The 23,503-nt window shown below is 61.5% G+C and overlaps 1 protein-coding gene across 1 annotated transcript in view; it reads left to right on the forward strand.

Moving 5' to 3' along the window:
- Positions 1 to 4,073: 4,073 nt before the first annotated feature.
- ITPR3 (inositol 1,4,5-trisphosphate receptor type 3) overlaps positions 4,074 to 23,503 on the forward strand; it is a 39,578-nt gene continuing 20,148 nt past the window's right edge. Inside the window, exons 1-14 of the mRNA XM_035347081.1 lie at positions 4,074 to 4,441; positions 4,483 to 4,669; positions 11,961 to 12,031; positions 15,870 to 15,991; positions 18,220 to 18,306; positions 18,499 to 18,657; positions 18,783 to 18,881; positions 19,006 to 19,089; positions 19,925 to 20,071; positions 20,428 to 20,523; positions 21,529 to 21,579; positions 22,194 to 22,336; positions 22,505 to 22,604; positions 22,888 to 23,048. Of these exons, the coding sequence (XP_035202972.1) occupies positions 4,581 to 4,669; positions 11,961 to 12,031; positions 15,870 to 15,991; positions 18,220 to 18,306; positions 18,499 to 18,657; positions 18,783 to 18,881; positions 19,006 to 19,089; positions 19,925 to 20,071; positions 20,428 to 20,523; positions 21,529 to 21,579; positions 22,194 to 22,336; positions 22,505 to 22,604; positions 22,888 to 23,048 (1,409 nt within the window). The 5' untranslated portion in view covers positions 4,074 to 4,441; positions 4,483 to 4,580. The remainder of the gene's footprint in view (positions 4,442 to 4,482; positions 4,670 to 11,960; positions 12,032 to 15,869; positions 15,992 to 18,219; positions 18,307 to 18,498; positions 18,658 to 18,782; positions 18,882 to 19,005; positions 19,090 to 19,924; positions 20,072 to 20,427; positions 20,524 to 21,528; positions 21,580 to 22,193; positions 22,337 to 22,504; positions 22,605 to 22,887; positions 23,049 to 23,503) is intronic.

Consider the following 23,503-nt stretch of genomic DNA (forward strand, 5'->3'; position numbering starts at 1 on the left):
ATTATTTTTTCCCCTTTTAATCATAAAAAGCCTAAATTTCCCTCGGGGAAGGTTATTGGCTCGGCTGTGGAAATATACCTGCAACTTACACGGAGCTACGCCACTGGGGGATTGGCTGTATTTTTAAACCCAAGTACAAAGTGTCTTCAAGCCGGCTTTGCTTAACCCTTTTTGGGGAGGCTGGGTGGAACTGGGGGGGCTTCTTCCCCTCTGCTGGGCTCTGGCTGCTTTGCCTGCCCTTCCTTGGGGCAGGGTGGGCCTGGGGGACAGGAGGATGGGCAAGGGGTAATGGTAGGACTGGAGGAATTGCTTTCCCTATTTTCCTATGTCTTCATCATTTCTGTCTTCTTGGTGTCAGCCCAGGGTTGGTGCAAGGGATGCTTTTTGTGCACCGGTGGGTTCCAGCCACCCTTGTGGGGTCAGAAGGGGTTAGCACACGTAACCTGGAGCCACGACACCTTTGAGGATGTGGGCCAAAGTCACTCAGTCTGCAGCTATTTTGGGGAGCTGCTCCCGCGAGGCTGCGTGCTGCCACCGCCGGGGCCGGCCGGGTGGGAGCAGAGGCACAGATGGGACAGGCAGGAGGGAGCTGGCCCTCGTCTGTGCCGTTAATGAAGTTGTCTGCGGGGGTTTCAGCCCTGCCCCGGCAGACCTCGGGTCCCCTTTCAGCTGGCTGCTGGTGGGGAGGTTTGGGGTTTGGGTTTGCAGCTCAGACCAAGGAGATTTGGGGTCACCAGGTCACCCGGATGCGCGTAGCATCTTCTGCACCAAAAGGGCAGTTTCTGTTTTGATGGTGGTTAAAATGGGCTCTGCAATCCTCACCTAGGAGGAAAAGCATCTCCTGTTTGCTGGCAGCTGAAGCCTGCAGTCGGTCCTGGCCTGATTCTGTGGGGTCGCTGGTGCAGGAGGGTGGTGCAGTGGTGTGAAGGGCACCGTGCAGACCCTGGGGTGGCCTCTGCATTGTGCCTGTGGGCAGCAGCGGGGTCAGCGTGCCCGGCGCCCACAGGACAAGGGGGGCAAAGTCGCCTCCTGGCCAAGAATCCCCCTGTTATGTGCATCTGCTGACAGCCTTCCCGCTCCACACACAAGGGCCTGAGTGTCTCCCTCTTTCCTCCCCTAACAAAGGAGCCTACAGTTATTTTTTGCTTTCCTCTTGCAAGCGGCTTCACCCTTGAGTTCCCAGCCTGGATTTGGGATGCCCGAGGAGATCCAGCAGGGCTCTGAGATGCTGCTTGGATACCACGACCTGCCTGGCATCCTCACCGCATGGCCAGCGGTGTTCCTGCTCCCACAGCCTCTGGCCAAACTCAAGCTCCAGTTGGGCTCCTGCCCAACCTGGGGGGGGGGGGCTCTGAGGCTGTCCAGCTTTTCGGAGGATCGGGAAGCCAACACGGTGCAGCTGCAGCCTCGGGGAACTCTCGCCACAAAGCCCAGCAGCCAAGGGCCATCGTGGGAAGGGCGTGCGGGAGGTGTGGGTGGAGGGGATCCGTTGCCAAAGGAGCATCCTGCGGACGAGACTGGGGGGCCCGGGGGAGGGAAGTGGCCCCGCAGTTTGAGCGGCTGCCCGCAAAGGAGCAATTTCAGCATGTGAAAGGAATGTGGCCCCAGCCCCGCCAGGGATGAAGGCTGTGCCTGGGAGCGGGGATGGCTGCTGCTGGCCTGACTCACCGGCCGCCTCTCCGCAGCCGCTTCCTCTCCGGGAGGCAGAAACTCCCAGTTTTTATTTATCGCGTGGCCTAAAGTAGGGGGTAAGGAAGGAAACGCTCTTATTTTTAACTCCTCTATCTCCCCGGGGTGTGGGGGGAGCAAGGCAGCCGCTCGGCTGCGTGTGCCTGGGAGCATCCCCACGGCCGGGGCCGCTCCGCTCACCTGGGGGCTGCAGCCTCTCTGCAGCTCCCCCCAGCATTTTGGGGTCTGCACCTGTGGCAAAATATCCCTACAGGTTGGGAGCAGCCCAGAGACCACCCTGGGGGCACACATGGGGTTGGCAGCGTGATGGCTCCGTGCGGTTGTGCATCGAGGTGGGTACAGAACAGGCAGGGGTACGTCCCCAGAACGCCTTCTGCTCCCTGTCCCTGATGGAGCTGAGCGGGGACACGAGGCCCGGAGCAGGGACACAAGGCCCGGAGTGCGGGCTGGATGCGGTGCCCACCACCCCCAGCGTGGGGACGGGGCTGCCTCCTGTTCTGGGGTGCGAGGGAGCCCACGAGGGGCTTCACCTCGCTGCTCCCCATCCTTCTGGATGGCAGAAACCAGGCCAGATGCATGTTTGCTTATTGCAGTTGTTGTTGGTTTTTTTTTTGCATTTCCAAGGGATTTTTACCGCCCGGTGCTCTGCAAACATGAGCAATCCCAGGGGTGCAGGAGGATGGGCGTGTTGGGAGCCCAGCTTGGGCCAGTGGTGCCCGGCCGTGCCTGATGATGCTGGTGGGCGCACCGCGGTGCTGGCTGAGATGCCACTCGTGCCTTTGATCAGAGAGGCTGATTTGTGCACAAAGTTTTGGTCTCTGATTCCTCGGGGGCTTTCTTTGAGCTCCTGTTGTGAAACCTTCATTTGCTTTTAGCAGCAGCGAGTTTTTTTTTTTTTCTTATGATCTTCGCTTTTCCCCCTCTGTTGCCCTGAGATAAAGGCTTCTAAATTTGTCCTGTGCTGAAAACGCAGCTAATCCTGATGGACCTGAATTCGCATCTCCCCCGAAGGAATTGCACTAATTTTTTTTTCCCCTTTGTTCTGCCAGGGGACCTGTCCGTTTCCTCGTGGAAAAAAAAATCACTATTTAGGGCAAGGTTTAGATTCCTGAAACCTGTGTGTTTGTTTGCAAGGAAAGAGGACAGGAGGGAAATAAATGAGAAAAGCATCATGCTTTTTTTTCCCCTTCCAATATTGTTTTTACAGCAGACAAGTTTTAATTAAATTGCGGAACTAGGGCAGTTGTGCTGTCCAGAAGATGCTCTGAGGACGTGGTCCTTTTCCGCTGGTCCCTTTCCTTTTACACCGGGAGCTCAGAGCTGTTCATCCAGCCCCGGGTTCACCACAAAAAGGCTCCTGATGGGATTTAGGCACTGGGGAGGGACTTTGGGGTGTGTGGGGGCCCTTCCTGCTGCTGGCGATGATGGGTGGGCTGGGTGCTGGATGGGGCTGGCAGCTGGGGGAGGCTTGGGTGACGGCGCATGGGTGCGAGGGGGACAGAGAGGTGGCAGGAGGTGAAGCAGGATCTGCTCCAGCAGGGAACCTGCCTGCTGGCACCCGGGCTTCAGGAAGCCTGTCCGGCCACAAACACTTGCCTGGGGCAGAAAAATCCAGCGAGAGCCGCCCTGCCCTCAGCCCGGGGCTTTCCCCTGCTCCCAGGTGGTGCGGGATAGCCAGGCTGGGGGAGCGCTGCCTGAAGGGGGGCTTAGGAGCAGGGACGGAGGGCTGGGGGCCCTGGGTCTCCTCCTGGGGAGGATGGAGCAGATGGAGGGGCGGTGGGAGCAGCACCCTCACTGCTGGGGCGGCCGCAGAGGGGCTGGGTGGGACGGGGTGGTCGCAGCAGCCTCAGTTTCCCCCTGGCAGGGACGATGTCACATCCCACCTGCACTGGGAATTTGGTTTGGTGAGGGACGCAAAGTGCAGCTGCCAGCTCCCAGCACCTCCTTTTCTCCCCTTTTCTCCTGTGTTTGTGCACGGACAGCACCCCGAGAGCCCCCACGGCTGGCAAGGAAGCACCCGGTGCTTTTCCAAGCAGAGGAGTCCGGGGCCAGGGGGGCGAGACGGAGACCCCAGAGGGGCTGGTGGCGGGGCTGGGGGACTCTGCCGTGGGGCTGGGGGGCTCTGCTGTGGGGCTGGGGGGCCAAGCACCCTGGGGAGCTGCATCGTGGGGTGAGCCCAGGGCAGCTGGTGTGCGGTGGAAGTGCTCGCTTCTGCCGGGCTGCTGCGAGTGTGGCGTGCCCAGCCTCGGCGATGCGGGGACCGGGGGCTGCTCGACGGCTTTGGGGTGCTGTGCCCCTCCAGCCCACGCTCCCCCAAGCGAGGAGGCGGGGAGCAGAGGGTGGGGCCTCTTTTTGGGCATCCCCCCCTTCACACACACACACACCCAGGCAGCTCCGGTTCTCCTCCCAGGCCAAAATTATTTGCATGCTTTTTCGAGCAGGACTTCCTGATTGCTCTCTATTGGCTGCAGGTAGAAAGCTGTGCGGAGACGGAGACACGGACAGCCGGACAGATCTCATGCAAACCTCTAGTTGAGCCTCTTCCCCACTCTCCTCCTCCTCCTCCTCCTCCTCCTCCTCCTCCTCCTCCTCTTCTCAGCACGCCCGCGGCTCCCTGGCTCCCTTGGCTTGCGTCCTGCCCAGCACATGTAAAAGTTGTGCGAGAGCCCGTGCCCACGTCCCGCTCCCCTCCGCTGCTCGCAGGGAGCTGGCGAGAAGAAGGGGGCGAGAGCCGGGCTGGAAGAAGCTCCCCCTGGACTGGAAGAAGCCCCCCTGGGCTGGACAAAGCCCCTCTGGGCTGGTTCCCTTGAGCCCCGCTTGCCCCATGGTGGATTTCTGCGAGGGAAGGTGATTTGGGGAAGAAGCGGCGCTGCGCCGGGTCGAAGGCAACCATGAATGAGATGTCAAGTTTCCTGCACATCGGGGACATCGTCTCCCTGTACGCCGAGGGCTCGGTCAACGGCTTCATCAGCACTTTGGGGTGAGTGAGCCCTGTCCCGGAGCCTGCCCGGCACCGTGGGTTTGTTTCTCTGGGCAGAAGGGGAAGGGGAGGTGGTGCCGGGGCTGACCCTGGAGGGAACAGGGGCTGGGGACCTCTTCCTGCAGGTGTGGGGCAAGCTAAGGAGCCCCTTCTGCCCTGGATGGTCACTGCTGGGGCAGGATGTGGCCCTGGGGGGGTGGGGGGGGGGATGGTCCTGCAGCCCACCCTCTGCCCAGAAGTTGTTTCCCTGTCTTTGGGGACTGGAGGGAACGAGGTGGGCTCAAGCAGCGTGAGGGTCCTTGGGGCTGTGCATGGGGTTTGGGCAGCCGCGGTCCCTCTGTGGGGCATGGCAGGAGAAGAGCTGCCAGCCCTGCCCCGTGTGGCTGCTGGTGGCTGTCCCCAGGGCCGGGCACCGGTAGATCTCCAGCTCTCACTGCCCGCTTTGTGGTCCCACGTGGCCGAGCTCGCAGCAGGCATCGCGGCGGGGTCACCACCCAGGGGGGCCCATGGGCACCAAGCCCTGCCGGGGGCAGTGTGGGCATGGCCAGGTCCAGGCTGAGCCGTCTCCTTGCAGCCCCTTCCCACAGCAGAGCAGGAGGGGATCTCGCAGCCCCACCTGGGGACACGCAGGGACCTCAGGGACCTGTCCCTTGTCCCTGCAATTTCTGTACCTAAGCAGGAGCATTTGCCCAGGGAGATGCTCCATCCCTGTTGTGGACAGGGCTCTGGCAGGGCTGCTGGGTGCCCTTGGGCATGGAAGGGTTTGTACCTCACCGTGGGGTGCCTCGATACAATGCGGATCGCTGGAAACGCCGCTGCCCCTGGGCTGCCCAGAGCAGGGACCCAAATCTTGCCTGCAGCTCCAAGCGGTGCCGGCGGTGCTTCCAGGACGTGGGTCTGTGCCAGCACCTGCCCCATCGCGCATGTAGGAGAGGCTGAGATCAGCCAGGAATGCTGCTTTGGATGGGATTCCTGGGGCAGGAGCTGCCTGGCTCTATAATCTGCGATGAATGCACTTGCTCCCACATGCCTGCGTATAACCGGAGCCGTACATACCGGCGCCCACACGTGTACGCGCACCCACTGCTGGGCACACGCAGCCTCCCGCTTAATGCCCGCCGAAGCCTGGTGCCCAAAACCCCACTGCAGGGCGGGAGTGGGCGAGGGCACAAAAATCTCCATGTGCCCACCTGCGTGGTGCCGACCTCGGGTCCTCCGCGTGCAGGCTGTGGCCGCTCTGCGCCCAGCCCTCCCTGCCGGGTCGGGTGGGAGGATGCCCCCCAGGTCCCTTTTGGAGGGGTCTCCTGGCGGCTCGCTCGCTTTCCCAGCACGGGGGATGTCCCTGGGCAGGGTCTGCGAGCTCGGCGGCGCGGTGCTGAGCCATCCCGGTGGGAGCCGGCGCTGGTTATTAGCCCACGCAGCATGTCCCGGGGGCTCGCCAGGAGCCAAATTAAGAGGTGTTTAGACACTCTGGAGCTCCAATCTCTTTGTAGCTCTCGTCCCCAGATCCCTCTATTTTATTTTATTTTATTTTTTGCAGAACGCTTCTCTAGTTTTATAAACATTTGAAAAGCAGGGCTTGCTTGGAGAGACCGTTCTCCCAGGCCCCAGCGTAGCTTTTGCTGGGCAGCCTCGCTTTCCCAGGGCTCTGTTTCCTCTGGGTTGTTTCCCACCCTCTGAAACTGTTTTTCCCTTGTGCCCCGCGACCTGGGAGACCCAACCGCACCTTAAATCACTCCTGCGATAAGGGAGCGGGTGACTCACTGAGAGTGCTTCTCCCCAGCCCTACTGCTGCCTGTTTGGGACCTCATTTGGCTCATTTGCAAGGCAAATCGCTCTGCCAGCCCCAGGCTGGGTGCTGCGTGCCCAGCTGAGCACCCTGCGGAAGCGCTCCCTCCATCCTTCCTCGATGAAGGCAGGAGGGCACGGGTTTGGGCTGGTGCGCTCCGCAGTGGGATCCCCGGTGTATATGGGATGGCACGGGGAGTGTCCAGGCCCCAAAAGTTAAAGGCTGCACCCCAAAGTCCTGGCGCTGTGGTTCCCCGTCGTGGCAGGGCAGTGAGCTCTTCCCAGGGGAACTTGTAGGGCCTTTGGGGCATCCTGGCTGACGTGGGTTTGGACGCCACCTAAATACGAGGCCGGGGGTGCCTGCGGGTGATGCTGTGGGATGCGCAGGGCTCTGTGCTCGGAGGCACCACAGGTGGGAGGCGCAGCGGTGCTGGCAGCCCCCGTGGCCACGGCTGCGGGATGCTCGGACAGGCTGCAGCGGGGTGCGGGGCTCTGCGGCCGCTGAATTAAACCCAGCGAGCCCTGGTGGTTCTGGACCAGGAGCAGCGAGCGGGGGAGTCCTTCACCTCCAGCCCAGGCTGAAGCCCTGCAGGGGAACGGGCCCAGATGACGCACGGGGTGCTGGCTGTTCTCGCTGTCCTCGCTTTGAAGAACTCAGCCCTATCATTTGGGGGGGTCTTGCGGGGCTTTTAGCACCCCCTGTGAGTCCTGGGTGTGGGGGGCCAGCAGCCCTGCGGTGCATCGGGGAGCAGGATGCCCTGAAAAGCAGCAGGGAAGCAGGATCAGGCCCCGCATTAACACTAAGCCTTGACTTTATTTAAAAAAAGAAGTGGTTGCTTTTCCCCGTTCATCCAAGGGACTTGCAATGGGGGGTGGTGGCAGGGGGAGCCCTGCAGCCCCCCAGGCTGCGCCTGTTCTGCTCGTGGCCCCATCACGCCAGGGAAAAGCCCCAGGGCACAAACCCTTCCTCCTGCAGATGCTGCCTGCAGTGGGCGTTTGCTCTGCAGGAGGAAAAACCGCTGAAGGGTGGGGAGTGCTCGTGTGCGCTCCAGTGCTCGGCTAAGTGGGGGAACGTTGGCCAAAACTCCCCAAGTCACTAAAATGCTAGAGATAAACCAAAAGGAGAGGTTAGGAAAGAAGCGCAGGGCAGGAGCTGAGCACTGAAGCTACGCCGACGGGTCAGGGCAGCCGTGTTGCTGGAGGCATCCCTTGGCGGGGCTGTTCGGTGTCCATCGCGTGTTCGGTGCCCATCGCGTTCCCTTTGTGGCGATGGGAGAGCGGGACGGGCATCTTGGAGCTGCCAAAAGGGGTCTGGGACGGGGGAAGCTGCCCAGGAGGTGCAGGACCCAGGGGTGGGCTCCTCTTCCCCCTGGGCTCCGTTCAGGGCTGTTCCCAGCGGGGAGGTAGGGAAGGGCTCTGCGGGGCTCTGCTGCTGAAAATGAAAGGTGCCCGAGGGAGCGGTGCTTTTGGTGCTCGGGGAAAACGGCCAGTAACAAATCACCAGTAACTCCTGGCGGCTTTGTGCTCGTGGAGCTGGAACTGGTGGAGCTGGGTCTGCGATGGGGAAACGGCTGCTGCCGTGGGATGCTCTGCGGGCATCATCCGTGCAAACCAAACCAGCGCCAAGCAGGGAGAGGAGCTGGGAGACCTCGGTTTGGTTCCTGCTGGATGCGGTGGTGCCACGAGCCCTGGAGAAACCGCTGCCAGGGGTGTCCCCATCTCGCCTTGTGTCCCCAGTGAGCCAGCACCCAATGGCTGGAGCTAGAGAGGAGCAGAAGGACGCGGGTCAGGGGCATGAGCTGCCCCATCCCCACCATCCCGGGGGGCTCAGGGACCAGCACTGTGGGCTGGTGGAGGGGCCGGGCCGGTGGCAAGCCCGCCTGGATGGCAGTTGGCTGTTTAACACGAAATACCACCGTTGGTGGCTGTAATTGTGATTGCAGGTGGATTTACAGGGTGGAGCACTTCAGGGAAACACAGCTGGTTAAAGGGTAACTTCAGCCCTGCCGGGTCAGGACGAACTCGCTCCTGCGGGGAGGAGAAGCACGCGAGGCGCACAGCGGCGTCCTCCCCACGGCGCGGGGACAAGGCTGTGTTTTTGTGGCCGCGCCACGTTCGCTCACTTTATTTTTACTCCCTTGGCTCTGCCAGGCCGACCGACCCACGGGCTGTGTGCCGGAGGGGCTGACCCAGCCCTGTGCCTGACGGCGAGCTCTGCTCTTCCTCCTCCTCCTCCTCGCCGCCAGGACAGCCCCAGCTGGCCGTCGTCCCTGCTTGGGTTCAGGGGTGCCTGGCCCGGAGGCGCTGGAGGAGCCGCGTCCCCTGACCTCCGGCGAAGGCTCAGCCTCGTGCGAGGCCAAGCGCGCTGGCCACAGGCCAGGGAATCACTTTGTGCTCGGTTTTTCGGCACGCAGCACAAACCCCGCTGGACCCGCCGTGACGATTCGCAGGGCTTAAAGCTAACCAGATGCAGCAGGCTCGGCGAGGGGCAGGATCAGGCCCCCGGTGCTCCCAAAGGGTGACTGGGGAAGGCGAAGCGTGGCGTTTTCAGCGGTGCCTCCAGCCTGCTGCTTCTCCTGGCATCTCCCTCCAGGTGCTCGGATGCTGATGAGGTTTTCTCATTAACACCTGGGAGATGAAAGCCGCGGTGGCCGTGCCCCACGCCGGGCGGCCCCGCTGCTCTGACAGCGGAGGGAGCCCCGTTCCACGCCGTCCCGCCGTGCTGATGGGGGTTTTTAGAGCAAACAGGGCCTGGCCCCAGCAGTAACCCAGGTGACTCATGTCCAGCGCGTCAGGATCCTTTCTGTTTTCAGTGATTTTTAACCCAACGAGGCTCGTCCCGAGTATCAGTTTAATAAAAACAGCGCTTTGCATTCCTGCAGAGTGTGTAATTCCGGGATTAAAGACACTGCGACTGCTCTGAGCTCATTAGCTAATTAAGGCTTCCAGCCCAGCAGGTTGCTATCTGCAGCCCGGCGTCGCAGAGCGATAGCGCTGGGCACAGAAGTTCCAGGCAGTGGCTTGAGATGGAGCTGGCGTGGGTAGGAGACGCCTGTGCCATTTACTCTGGTGCTGGAAATGGTCTGCGTGGACCCTTAGCCGTAATGGAGACCTTAAATTCTACTTTTTTTTATAAATGGAGCAAGCCCTCTGCTGCTGTAGGTGCTGGCGGGCGCTTGCTGAGGGCTGGTGCTTTGCTCCGTTGCTCTCATTTGACTGGTGCTGGGGGTGCAAAGCGGCGTTTCAGGGCAATAGAAACCAAACAAGCCTACGGCTGGCATCGGGCTGGGCTGAGGCTTTGCATATCTCCTGTGCGGTGAGCTACGTGCGGTAAAGCCCCTCTCCACAGCTGCCTCTTCTCCTCCTGGCACTGCTTTGTCCCATCCCTCCTTACCTCTCTCCCTGCCCTCCCGAGAGCCCGTGCCCCTCAGGAGCTTGGGGACAGTCCCGGTTCCTTCCCCGGGCAGCCTGGGCTGGGCAGGCGTGGGTCAGGAGCCCAGCACCCCCCTGCTGCTGACCACGAGCGTGGGCACAGCCGAGGCACAGCAAAAAGCTCAACGTTTGATTACCAGAACCTCAGGGCTGGGTTTATTTGCTTGCCTTTTCCAGTCTTCTGGGGCTTTGCTAGTTGTTCTTAAGCTGTTGCTGCCACCAAAAAGTTAGAGAAATTATGTTTTTCTTCTTATTACTTGAAATCTAAGGTTAATCTGCTCCGAGCCCCAGGAGCTGGGGCTTCAGCAAGCTTTTCTCCTGCCAGCACCGTTGACCCCTGGGTGCCGCAGCGCGAGGTTTGGCTGCACCTTCGGGGCCTGCTGGTTCCCTGAGCCGTATGAGGGATGGGTCCTGCCAGCGGGCAGAGGGGAGCTCCTCCAAACCCCCCTGAACCGGCTGGGAGAGGCTGCGCATGACAGCCAGGAGAAACAAGCTCTGGCTCGAGAAGCAAGGGCGAAAGGCAAAAGTCCCGCAGTGCCGCTGGCTGCGCGGCGGGACGCCGGCTCCTGCTCCAGCGCCTCTGCTGCCAAGGATGCAGCAGCCTTGGGGTCCCCAGGGTCCCAATCCATCAGCGCCGAGGCCAAATTCCTCTCTGCCGAGCTACGGAGAGGAATTTTCCCCTCCTCTGGAGAGCGGCTGGGGTAGGGGAGGGAGGCCAGATCGGCACGTGGGATTTCTCTTTCCATTGAAAACCCAGCAGCACTTTGCCCGTTGGGTTCGCTGGCTGCATCGAGAGCCCCCGAGGAGTGGGGAGAGCAGCGTGGGCTCCGCCGTGCCATTTGCCACCGTGCCCTTTGCCGCCGTGCCACGTGCCCACCGCGCTTCCCCTGTCCCCATCGTGGTGCTCCCCCCCAGGATGCTCCCTCTGGGACTGTGCAGCCGCCACGTTCCTGCATCCAGCCCCTCGCTTCCCAGCTGCCCGGCTTCAGGTGGGGACACGCTCCTCGCTTTCTCGCCCGGGGCAGGAGCACCGTTTCTCTCCCTGCGTTGCCTCCTGGGGGCCGGCAGAAAGCGGGCGAGCGGGCCCAGCCTGTCTCGCCGCAGCACCCGGCGCCCAGCAGCCCTTCGGCAATGCTCACCCCTCTGCAATTTGGGGGCCGAGCACAGGGGTGCCTCATCCCCGGTTGTGCTTCGCTGGCCTCGGTAGCTTTGGAGCGATGTCCCGTCCTGAAATCACGGAGAAGAGCTTCAGCACCCAAGGACAAGCCTGCAGGAGTTGGCTTAACGCTGGGAAACGAGGAGGGGGCAGGCAGGAGATGCAAAGCCCCTTGTGTCTGATGGGCAGAGCCAGCAGCTCTGATAATAATTAATTTAATTATAGTTAACACCTGGTTCCAGGGGGCCCTGCCACCTCCATCTGCGACAGTTACACCCCCTGCATCCTGGTGGGGTAGCTCCAACCCGGTGGGGTTCTCCAATGGAGGAGAGCTGTTAAGTGAAAGCTGAACCCCACACATTTTTACATGAGATCTGGGGACGGGGGCTGTGAGCAGTAACCTCAGCCTCCGGCTCGGGCAGAAAGCCTGGCTCCACGCGCTGCCCATCGCCCCGGGGTGGATTTGGCTCAGCTGAGTGCTGAGCAAGGCAGGATCCGCTCCTGCGGGGTGCGGGCGTCAGAGCCTCCCGCACGGGTCGCTGAGCAAAGGCCCCGGTGCCCAGCATCACCGTGCTTCGTCACTGCCGTCTGTACCCGGTCTGCCCTAAAGGGCTGTAGGAAAAACACGAGTGGCCAAATCGGGAGGGTGGCGGCGAGCAGGGGGTGATGCCTTTGGGGCAGGCACCCATGAGAGGCCGCAGGATCTGGGTGTCATCAGGCCGAATATTTCTATTTATAAATACAGAAATGCAGAGGGGTAGGGGGCAGGAGGTGCAGGTTTTGATGCTGTCCTTTTGGGGCCGGTGCCAACGCACGTCTGCCCTCATGGTGCTGTGGGTCGTGTGGTGCTTCACTCGCTCAGGGCCCGCTGCTGCCTTGTTGTCTCTAAAACGCTGCTCCTGCTTGGTCCCACAGGCTGGTGGACGACCGGTGCGTGGTGGAGCCGGCGGCTGGAGACCTGGACAACCCTCCCAAGAAGTTTCGAGGTGAGACTGTGGCCGGGTTGGGGCAGCTCGGTCACCGCAGTGACACCATGGGGACACCACAGCCCTGAGCATCCGTGCCAGGGATGGGGACCGGGGTCCCAGCTCACCCAGGACCGGGGCGAGCCCTTTCCAGAGGAGCCCGGAGGGATTTGAGCTGCTGTAGTTTGTCACCATGGCTTGGCCAAAGCCACCCTCCTCTGTCCACCCCTGGGTGCGTTTATACATTTACTGCAACCGCCTCTGTGCTGGGAGGGTCCTTGGGACCCCATAACCCAGCCCTGCGGAGCGGGGAGCAGCCCTCTGCAAAGGTGGGTCCGCACCCAAACCCATCTGTAGGGATGCTGGCAGCTGGGTATCTGCCGGCTGGGAGCCGGGGAGAGAAAAAAAGCCAGGAGGGGACAGAGAGAGGGGCAGTTGCAACAGGCAGACTACTTCAAGGCAAGCCTGTTAGCGCTCGGCGCTAATTACATCTGCCCTGCTTGGCTGCACCTCAGAGAGAGCCGGGGGATTAAGCCGCCCTTTTACGAGACGGGCAGGGTTTCGGGAGAGACGGTAAATCCCTCCCCAGCCTCGGCGGTCACGTTTTGGGCTGCGCCATCTCCTCGAGCGCTCGGGGCCGTGCTCGTTGTTCCCGGGCTGGAGCCCTGAGCGGGAGCGAGCTGCGACGGCCTGGCCGGGCGGAAAAGGGGATGAGTCACCGGAGGGCTGGGATGGATCCCGGTGTGTGGGAACGGTCGGGAGAAGCCAGGGCAGGCTGCTGGGGAGAGCCTCCTGCTCCCGGGCTGTGTAAGCCCCTGGGGAGAGACCTTTGGGCTCTGCGGGCATCCCCGGGGCATCTCCTTTGTGCCCAACGCTGGGGAATGGTGTTTTTGTGCCTGGCACGCTGCAAAATGCAGGGGGACGGAGGGGTCCCAGGGGGCGTCCTGGTGGGTCTGGGTGCCTGGAGCACCCTGCGGGTCCTGTGGATGCTGTGGCAGGTAGGGACCGAAGCAGGGCTGTGCTCGGGGAAAACTTCCCTGAACCAGTGGCCGCGCTGTTGGATTTGGGGGTTGGTTTATGGCAGCCATTCCTTTTATACCAGCTACCATAATTCCAAGCCCCTTCGATAAAAAAGCTATGTAAATACTGGTTTCCCACTCTGCTTCATGCCCCAGGCCTGTCCATAGGGTGGCTTTAACTACCTGCAGCGGGGTGCTCTGCAGACGCCTTCCCCGCTGCCAAGCAGTGACCCGGCTCTCCGTGGGAGCTTCTGCCACTTGTTTGGGTTTGGGGCTGACTTTGGGGACATCTGGCAGCCCCGCAGAGCCTCGCAGCCCCGGCACACCCGGCAGCCATCCTGCTCCCAGTGGACTTTCACCTGGGGCTGGCTGGGAACAGCTGGGAGCTGGGCGCAAACCGGCACCAGTTCCGCGGGCTTGCTGGTCCCAGCAGCCGCAGCGTCTCCCTTCCTGGCCATGGGCGGGTGTTGAATCTCTTTTCCAGACTCAGGTCTGCTCTAGACGCAGCCCTGCTCCCTGCAGCCCGTATCAGGATATCCAGCCGCTTGTTTTAATGGCCGGAAAAGTAGCAGTCTGCCTTGTCGATAGCTATCACCGCGAGGGAGGTAAAAACAACGGGCTGGTGCTGTTTCCCTGCCGCAGCAGCAGGAGACTTAAGAGGATTTTAATGGGTTGTTGCCGTCCCCGTATCCTGTGGCTGGACCCTGCCCTTCCCGGCTCAGCTCCCTGGTGCTCGTCGCCTTGCTGCCGGGGGGTTTTGGGGCACAGAGCGGGGAGCAGGGCCCTTCCCCACGCAGTCAGACCCAGCTGGGTTTGGGAAATGCCCACAGACAGCCTGGAGCCTGGCTCTGCAGCAAGGGGCTCCGGCTGGGCTGCCTGCATCGTGCCCTCCGAGCCTCTGAAAGGCACCTGGCGCTCCTTGGATATTTGCTTTCCGTTGTGCTTTCTTCCCCCCAAGCCTCTTCTCGGCCCTGCGTTCGGGCGCATTGGGAAGAAGCAAATAAAATACCAAGCCCTGCGCTCAGCGGGGCAGGTGCCTAAGTCAGGGCTCGGGGCAGAGGCTGCGATGGTTGCAGGGCGAGTGGGCAGCCGGAGCCTGGGGGCTGGTACCCCAAATACCCCGGATCCTCCCCGGTGGACACGCGGGAGGTTTCATCTCCATGGCTGTGCCCGTCAGGAGCTGCTCAGCCCCATCCCTGATCCGCATCTGGGCTCTGCTCTGGCTTGGTGCTCGCTGGGCAGTGCTGATGTGGGAGCTTTCCTCGGCTTCCCTGCTTTCCTCCCACCATCTGTCTTGCAAAAGCTCCTCGGCCCATACACCTGGGTGCCAAAACCTCCGGCTTCCAGCACGAGCCTTGCTGAAGCCTTTCCGCGTGCAACCGACTCCGTGCCTCAGTTTCCTTCCTTGCAAAACCGGGCTTGGCGTGCAGAGATGGGGACATGAGCAGCCCCCGCGGACAGGGCGTGCTTGGAGCCAGGGGGTTGATTTGCACCTTTCTCTTAATAGCTACGCTGCATTTTTTTTCCCCCTCCCTCATTCCTCAGTTTCTCCTTTCTACCAGGTCCTTTTGCAACCTAATTAGCAACTTAATGAAAACGATTCAAGGTGCTGCGGGTGGCCCAAGTGTTTCTGTGGCCCTGCTTGGAGGCAGTGGGAGAATGCAGCCAGGCATTACAGCAGCTACACTCGAGTCCCTGATTAAAAGCCCAGCGTCACAAAGCCTCCTTGGCACGGGACATGCCATTAGCAAATAGACCTGTAAAATGAAATGTGAAACTTGGCCCCTAACCAGCAGCCCAGGCCGGTGAGAACTGTGCTCTGTGCTTGTTTGTTCGTCACTCCCAGGTAAATAAATACGTGCTTGCCAGCGAGCTGGGACCGGGGCCAGAGATGGAAGTGATTTTTCTTTTTGTGTCTGAAGGTTCTGGGCTGCTATTTCAGGCGTAATTCGGGTGACCCAGGCTGCAGGTCCCTTCCTGCCGTCGCCCCCTGTCCCCACGCAGCTTCGTACCCTGAGCTGAATCAGACGCACGATGTTGCTGCCTCCTGGCTTCCAGGGGGCTGCTCTCCTGCCTGGATTCACAAATCCCAGACCCTGGTGTCTGCGCCCCCCATTTGGCCACAGCAGCGTGGGGAAAAGCAGCAAACTGGGGAGCAGAGCGCATCCGCGTGGCCAGCGTCTGGGGGAGCCGGGATCCAGACCCTTTGCATCCCCAGAGTGTTTCTTTTAGGACTGGAAGTGCAGCTGTTTGCAATCCAGATTTTAGGAGCGCTGGCTCGTAGCTTCCAGCACGGGTAATTAAGTCTCGTTGTGAGCAGGCATGGGAGAGCAGCAGCGTGTTTGCAGAGTCCTGGTGGCCACCGCGGGGACAGCATCCCGTGGCCTCGCTGCCTGGGTTCGGGGGCTGCAGGGCAGTGAGGGCGGTGTGGGGACGCCTGCTCCTGTCCCCATCCCGCTGCCTGCACTCCCTTCCTCCAGCAGGATCCGCTCCTGGTTCAGCCCAGCTGTGCTTCATCAATACGTTTTCTCCCCCTGAAGCTTTCCTTCCCAAGTTGCGCGGCCGTTTCCGATGGGAATGCTTCTATTGCGAGTCCAAGCAGTGGAGTCACTCCTGGCCTCATTATTTATTACCCCAAACTAGTCCATCAGCTACCAGCGAGCGGCTCAACCTTCCACCCGTCTGCTTTGGACCCCCAGCAGCGGTCGGGGTGGCTGCGGGCTGGGAGGATGCCGCTGGGAGGGGAGCAGGGGGCCCGCAGGGTGCTGGGTGACGCTGGGCCCAAAGGAGGACCCGGTGTGGCCGCTGCGGCTTCACGCTGTGCCTTCCTCTGCTCCCAGATTGCCTCTTCAAAGTATGTCCCATGAACCGCTACTCTGCCCAGAAGCAGTACTGGAAGGCCAAGCAAACCAAGCAGGACAAGGAGAAGATCGCCGATGTGGTGCTGCTGCAGAAGCTGCAGGTGAGTGGAGCTCCCGGCGCGAGGCACTGGCCAGCGGGGACGGTCCCCGTGGGCTGGCAGGGTGGCAGCCACCTAACCCCTCGCTGTGCAAACCCGGAGACATTCTGCTTCCTGGAAAACATGCCTGGGAAGCCAGGACCCCCCCTGGGTTTTGCTGTTTTCACGTGTCCCCCCTGCTCAGCTCTGCTGCCTCCTGTCCCGCTGCCCCCCTCGGCACAGCCCAAGCACCCAGGGGTGCCCGGCATGGAGCCGCCGCGAGCAGGACCTGCTCCAACGGGCTGGGGAAGTGAAAGGCTCCTGTTGACTTCCACGAGGTTTGGAAAGGGCCCATGTTAAACATTGCATAATCGCCTCAGACAGCTGGCGAGGCCCTGAGGATGATTCATAGCACCGAAGCTCAGGCAGGATTCATTAAATCATCTCGCCAGGCTTCGAGCCGGGCCCCGCAGCTCCCCCAGCTTCGCTTTTGGTGAGCGAAGTCCAAGGCAGTGTCCGGCCAGGGTGTCCTGGCTTGGGTTGGAGATGCCGAGATGGGGTCAGCGCCTCCTTGACCGCGCTCAGAAACGTGCATTTTCCTGCTCTGGTTAGGCAGTAATTTGTAACCTCGACAGCCGTACTGGCCACGACTGGACGGAGAGGCTAATTTCCAAGCCTAATTGATTGAACCTCGCTTCAGATTTGTCTTCAAGAGATCCTGTAATTTCCTCGCTCCATCCCGCTGCTCCTGGTGTTGCTCTTTTGGCACACGCCGCCGGCACCGGGAGCGGGCTGAAGGCAGCAGCAACCCCCAGAGCGCTTCCTGAAGCAGCAGCGGCCCAGGTCCCGACAGGAGAAACCCTGCCCCGTACCCACTGGTGCCTTTCTGAGCTTCTGCTCCTGCCCCTTTTCTTTTAAGGGGTTTTAAGGCTTGGTGTTTTCTCAGCTGACTAATTGCAGGTGCAGCCAGATGCACCACGGAGGTTTTCCTTCCACCCCTGACATCTTCGGAGCCACCCCGCAGCCTCCGGGGCTGCCCCTGTGCGCATCCCTGGTGCCCCATCCCTACAGGGGACAGACCCCATCCCCTATACGAGGGACAGGCTGTGAATGTCAGCCCCTGTTGGCTCAGGGCAGCCTGTCCCCACTCCTGGCCCCGTGGCTTTCAGCAAGGGAGGAGTTGAGATCTGGGCGCAGATTTAGGAGCCGCCGCGGTGCCTGATGTCTCGCCGGGGCTGTGTTGCTGCACGGGGTGGTTGTTAAACTCCCAGCTCGGCAGCAGAGTGGGTTTCCCCAGGCCCTCAGTTTGTTTTCCCGATGGCATCAGCCACCGCTGCGGTCCCTGGCCAGGTGGGAGCACGTCCCGTGGGTGGCACCCCAGCATGGGGATGGAGAATTAACCAAAGCGGTGGCGATGCCCAAAAGAGCGAAGGGGCTGGAGCCCAGCGCCGCGTGCCGGGCAGATTCGAAGCCCTGATTCACATCACAGACCTCCTGCCTCATCCTCCCGCAGGGTGCAGGCCGTGATTCCAGCTTTCTTTCCCAATTCCTCATGCAAGAGGGGCAGGAAGCAGGATGGGCAGGGGCGGATGCTGTCCCAGCCCCATCTCTTGCTGTGGTTTTCCCATCCCAGCTCCATGGGAGCGCGGGGCTGGTGCTGCCTGGGCTGTGCCCATGCAAGGGTGCCGCACCCTCGCCATTCCCAGACAGATCCGCTGCCGGAGCAGATTCCTGCCTTGCTCCATGTCTGTTGACAACACCCCTTCGGCTGCCAGAGCTGTCACATCCAAAACGTCTGTGGTTTAGGAAAGAGGGGCTGGCAGGCACAGCCCGTGGCAGATCCGAAAATGCTGCCAGCTCCGGGCACGGCACTGCTGATGTGCAGCCTTCTGCTCTTCTGGTGCCGTGGCCCTGCTGGGCAGGAGCATCGCCCCAGCCCTTGGTCCCTTTGTGGCACCGCCCTGTATTGGGGAATTTTGAAGAAACCTGTCCCAATTTTTAAATCCTCGGCTGAAAGCTCCCGTGTGCTTCATGTGGCTGTGTAGGGCCACAGCAGGGTCCTGGGCTCAGCGCTCCCATGCTGAGGACCATCTTATGGACCGTGGCACCTGGGGGACAGAGGGATGCTGGGGCCGTGTCACAGCCTGTCCCCTGCCCTCCCCGTAGCTCAGGGTGCCGGTGGTGCCCCTGGGGCTTGCTCCGGGCAGGATGAGGCTGCTTCCACCCTGAGCCCTTCTCCTTTTGGCATTCAGCACGCGGCCCAGATGGAGCAGAAGCAGAACGAGACGGAGAACAAGAAAGTGCACGGGGACGTGGTGAAGTACGGCAGCGTCATACAGGTACGGCACTCGCAGCTCTGCCTCCAGGCTGCTCGGGCTGCTGGGTTTTGGGGAAAAAACGCACAGATCCAGTGAACATGAGCTGAGCACCTGGTGAGCAGGGGCTCGTGGTGCCTCTCCTGGGTAGGACCGGCACCGGGGACCTGGGGCTGTGCCAGGTCGCCCCAGCTCACCCCGACGTTTGCTCCTCAGCTCCTGCACATGAAGAGCAACAAGTACCTGACGGTGAACAAGCGGCTGCCGGCTCTGCTGGAGAAAAATGCCATGCGGGTGACGCTGGATGCCACCGGCAACGAGGGGTCCTGGCTCTTCATCCAGCCCTTCTGGAAGCTGAGGAGCAACGGAGATAATGTGAGCGCAGGGCTGCAAAGCCCCCATAAGAAGCTGGGCTGAGCAGTGCCTAGTCATGCCAAGGCTCACATCCCCACCAAGCACCCGCCTCATGCTCCCTCCCCTGTTCTCCTTTTGCTCCCCAGGTAGTCGTAGGAGACAAAGTGATCCTGAACCCTGTGAACGCCGGGCAGCCGCTGCACGCCAGCAACTATGAGCTTGCAGACAACGCTGGCTGCAAGGAGGTGCTGGGGCTGGCTGGGGGCTTGCCTGGTTTTCTTTTCTTTTCTTCTCTTTTTTTTTTTTTTTTTTTTCTTTTCTTGTCTCATTTCCCTTCTGCGATTGTGACCTTGCTCTCTTGCTGCCTAGGTGAACTCGGTCAATTGTAACACCAGCTGGAAAATCAACCTTTTCATGCAGTTCCGCGACCACATGGAGGAAGTGCTGAAGGGGGTAAGGAAGGAGGTTCGGCCGCCGGCCGCCCGGGACGCGACGGGCTCAGGGGGTCCAGCCCCATCCCCTGCTCAGGCAGGACACTGAAGCTGTCTGGCTGTGTGACAAGGGCAGGATGCCTTGAGGGGCTTGGTTTCTAGGGGAATCCATCACTGGGAGCACTTAACAGGGAGCTGGAGCTGGGAATTTGGGTATCTATGGGCAGGAGGTGCCCAGGGGGCATCAGGTTACCCCCTGCCTTATTGTATTCAATTGGCTCCCAAGGACAATATGAGGCACACATGGTGCCAGCTCTGGTTCCAGCCACGGGGACAATTTTTGGCTGTTCAGCCATGCAGCAGGGCTGGCTGCTGCCTGGGAAAGGAACTTTCCCTGCAGAGCTATTGTTCGGGTCGGAGGTCCTCCAGGAAGCAGCTGGCTGGATATTGATTGTTAGGATCTCACAGATCCTCATCCCCGGGCGCCTGCTTATCCCCAGCTTCCTCTGCATCCTCCTCCCGGGGCGTTAATGCCATAAACGTGTTGGTGAGCAGAGCCTCTGCCCGCTCCCGGGGTGCGAAGCCGGGGGGTTTGTACCCATTTCACAGCCCGGGGAGTAGAGGCAGAGAGAAGCGGCTGGTGCAAGTAAATAGAGCAATGGCATTGCAAAGCACAGGGTGTCCCCGTGTCCCCATGTCCCCACCACCCCGTGCACGGGCAAGGTGCCCTCCCCTGGGCTTGGAGGAGCGCTTGTGCTGCTGGAGGTGGGTTTTAGCAGAGCCACGGCCACCCTCCTTCATGGGGCTGGGGGGAGGAACGCCGCATCCGTGTCCTCACTGCCGTGTCCCGGTGCCAGGGGGACGTGGTGAGGCTCTTCCACGCCGAGCAGGAGAAGTTCCTCACCTGCGACGAGTACAAAGGCAAGCTGCACGTCTTCCTCCGCACCACCCTGAGGCAGTCGGCCACCTCGGCCACCAGCTCCAACGCCCTGTGGGAGGTGGAGGTGAGCGGGGCCGCGGGCAGCCGGGCTGCTGTGCCGTGCCTGGGGGGGCTGCTGGAGGCAGTGCTTGTTTCGGTGCGTTTCAGGCCTTGAATTTCCACTTTCTGGTGGCCTGAGCGCCCTGGTGAAAGCCAGCAGAAGGCTTGAGCTCCGAGAGGGAGCTGGAAGCCCGATTTTATAGCTCGGGCTGCCCTGGAGGAGATGGGTGTCCCTCAGCCCCTCGGTGGCTCAGCGCCCCAAGCTTCTTTGCTTGTCCTTTGGGACAGGACGGGGATCTTGTCACTGCTCGGGGCCAGGCGTGGGCCAGGACTGGGGCTGGCATCACAGCCCTGTGCTGAGCGCTCCTCTGCTCCTTCCAGGTGGTCCACCACGACCCGTGCCGAGGGGGCGCCGGGCACTGGAACGGCTTGTACCGCTTCAAGCACCTTGCCACGGGCAACTACCTGGCAGCCGAGGTAAGGGGGCGAGCAGAGGGGTGCAGAAAGCTGCCCTGCCCTCGAGAGGCTGTCACCAAAAGTAGAACCCACCCTTAGACAGAGCAGCGATGTCCAAAATGCTCCCGGCTGCCTCCCCTCTGGCCCTGGCACACGTAACTGGGGGGGCGGAGGGGGTGGCCGGGGTTTTCCTCTGTTTGCTCACTCTGGGCCAAGCGACTGTACTGGCACAACGTCCTGGTGGGGTGGAAGCATCAGACAACTCACCTGGCTGCATTTAACTCTTCCCATCCAGGCTTTGTCCTTCCTCATCCTCTGGTCAGTGGAGGCATCCAGGGCTGGGGGAGGCGTGGGCAAGGCCTGAGCCTGGAAAACCCCACTTGGGTTTTGCTCCCATTTAGGGCCAGCTTAAGGCCTCCTGACAGAGGCACAAGGAGGTTTCTGCTCTTAGGTAACGTGGTTTATATGACGCTAATGCCCAAGGGAGAAGTGTTAGACCTGCTGCGGGGGGAGCAGGGATGTGCCGGGGGGAGCGGGGTGCACCCCGTGCCCAAGGCGTGCCGTCCCTGCGGAAGAGGACCCCAGGGGGCCCCTTCTGCCGCGGGCAGGACGGAAAATAGCACTTACTGGATCCGATGCCGAGCCTCTGAAATTGGAGTGCTTTAAACCAAAAGACATTCGGTTGACCTCTGCAGAGGAAGGAAGATCCCCATCCGGGGCTGGTGCTGCCTGGCTCGTGGTGCTCAGCGGGACCCTAACCTGGGGCCTCGAGGGATTTGCAGCGAGAGGTTGTCTTGCTGCGATGCAGAGCCCCAGGGCTCGCTCTGCCCCTGTCCTTCTCCGTGGGGCTGCAGCGCTGTGCCCTGGGCATGGGTTGTGTCCTCCAGCCCCATCCTGGCAGGTTTTCTCTCACTGCGGTGCGCTTGAGCAAGGAAGGAACAGAAATAACGCCCCACGCTTAGGGCTTTGGAGGGACCGAGGGGGAGGGCTGGGAGCTGTCTTTCATCTCCCTCTTTAACTTTTCAGGAAAACCCAAGTTATAAAGGAGACGTGGCTGAGCCCAAAGCAGCGCCCACGGTGAGCTGTGTGCAGCCTTGCTAGCAGAAATGCTGCTGCCGCTGCCTGAAACCACGCTGCCTCTTAGACTCTGCCTGAAAGCAGGGAAATGCCCCGAAAAAAAAGAGCCCGCCACGGGGACAGTGCCCGCGCTGTGCCGCCGGGTCCCGCTTGGTGCTGAGGCTGTGGCTGGAGGCTGTCCTGGCACAGGGCTGCCGAGCAGAGCATCCCGCATCCCGCACTCTAGAGTAGCATCCCCAACACATCCCCATGTCCCGCTTGCAAGAGGACCCCGCCGAAATCTGTCGGAGAGGGGTCCCAGTGCATGTTGGATCCCCAGGCCACGGGGGTGTGCAGATGAAGTGCTGGTAGAAGAAAGATCTGGACTTTTTTTTTTTCCTCTTCAGCGAGGTTTGGAGAAGGGGTGGCCTCGTAGCTCAGGGGCGTCGTGCCACGCTTGTGCTCTTGCAGCCCCTCGTTTGTTTCCGCGCTGCGAGGCGCAGCCCGGCACCCGAGCCAAAGCTTCTGCGCTGAGCGTAGCCGCTGCGTGTCCTCCGATGCTGCGTGCGCAGGGAGGCCGGGCTCGGCGGGGCGACCTCCCCGCTCCGGGCTCAAAGCCGTTTTCCCTGGTGCAGGGGGGCAGCAGCCGCTCCAGCCGCAGGAACACGGGGGAGAAGATCAAGTACCGGCTGGTGGCCGTGCCCCACGGCAACGACATCGCCTCCCTCTTCGAGCTGGACCCCACCACGCTGCAGAAGACGGACTCCTTTGTCCCGCGGTACGTGAGCACACGCCGGCACGGAGGGGTGGAAATAAAGAAGGGAGGATTCATCCACGGTGGGAAGTTTTGGCACGGGGTGGGGGGCTTTGCTGGGTGCTAGGGGAAGCGGTGGGTGCCGGTGTGTCTGCGCGGGGGCTGCTGACCAAGGCACCGTGCTGTCTGCAGGAACTCGTACGTGCGGCTGCGCCACCTCTGCACCAACACGTGGATCCAGAGCACCAACGTGCCCATCGACATCGACGAGGAGAGACCCATCCGCCTCATGGTGTGGCCCCGTGCCCTCCTCCCGTCCACAGATTTACCCTCTGGCTCCTTCCTCCTTCCCTCCCCGCTCTGCCCAGGGGCACCCCTACCTTCACCCGGGGACTGAAGTACCGTGATGACCCAAGGGGGCAGTGGGACGCCAGCCCCCAGCCTCCCAGAGTCACCTCAAGACCATCCCAGTCCTTCCAGTGGGGAGAAACTGGGCCCCTGGTGCCAGCTGGGTGGATGTGGGGACACTTGGTGCTGCCCTGCAGCTGTGACACCGCTTCCCTGTTCCTTCCCAGCTGGGCACATGTCCCACCAAAGAAGACAAAGAAGCGTTCGCCATCGTCTCCGTGCCCGTGTCTGAGATCCGGGACCTGGACTTTGCCAACGATGCCAGCTCAATGCTGGCCAACGTGGTGGAGAAGATGAATGAAGGTTTTCTCAGCCAGAATGACAGGAGGTAAAAAGTCATTTCCCCGTGGAGATGGGGCTGTGCTGGAGCCCTCCAGCATCTCTGCAGGATGGGGGCCCTGCCTGGGTCATGGTGCCGGCTCTGCCTTGCTTTCCTGCCCATGACCCAAATCCACGCCTGCTTCTCCCAGGGATCTGGCGAGGAAATCAGATAACAGCACAGACCCGCTCGGGCCCCTCCTTTGCTGCTAGAAAAATAACCGAGGGGCTGGGAGATGGCCCCATGATAGGGGCAGCCTGGTTAGTCACGGTGTTATTTTTAGGTGGGTGGGTTCTTGGCGTTTCCTGAGCAAACACAGATACCCGGTGGGACGGAGCAAGCTGCTGCTGCCGCCCTGCCAGCCCGCCCCACGCTGGTCCCATGGCACTTGCACCGCTCCAAATGTGACTCAAGGGGCAGAGGCATTGAACGCAAAATCCCCGGCGTGAATCACGAGCACAAAC

This window comes from Oxyura jamaicensis, chromosome 26 (genome assembly GCF_011077185.1).
Source record: "Oxyura jamaicensis isolate SHBP4307 breed ruddy duck chromosome 26, BPBGC_Ojam_1.0, whole genome shotgun sequence".
NCBI lineage: Eukaryota > Metazoa > Chordata > Aves > Anseriformes > Anatidae > Oxyura > Oxyura jamaicensis.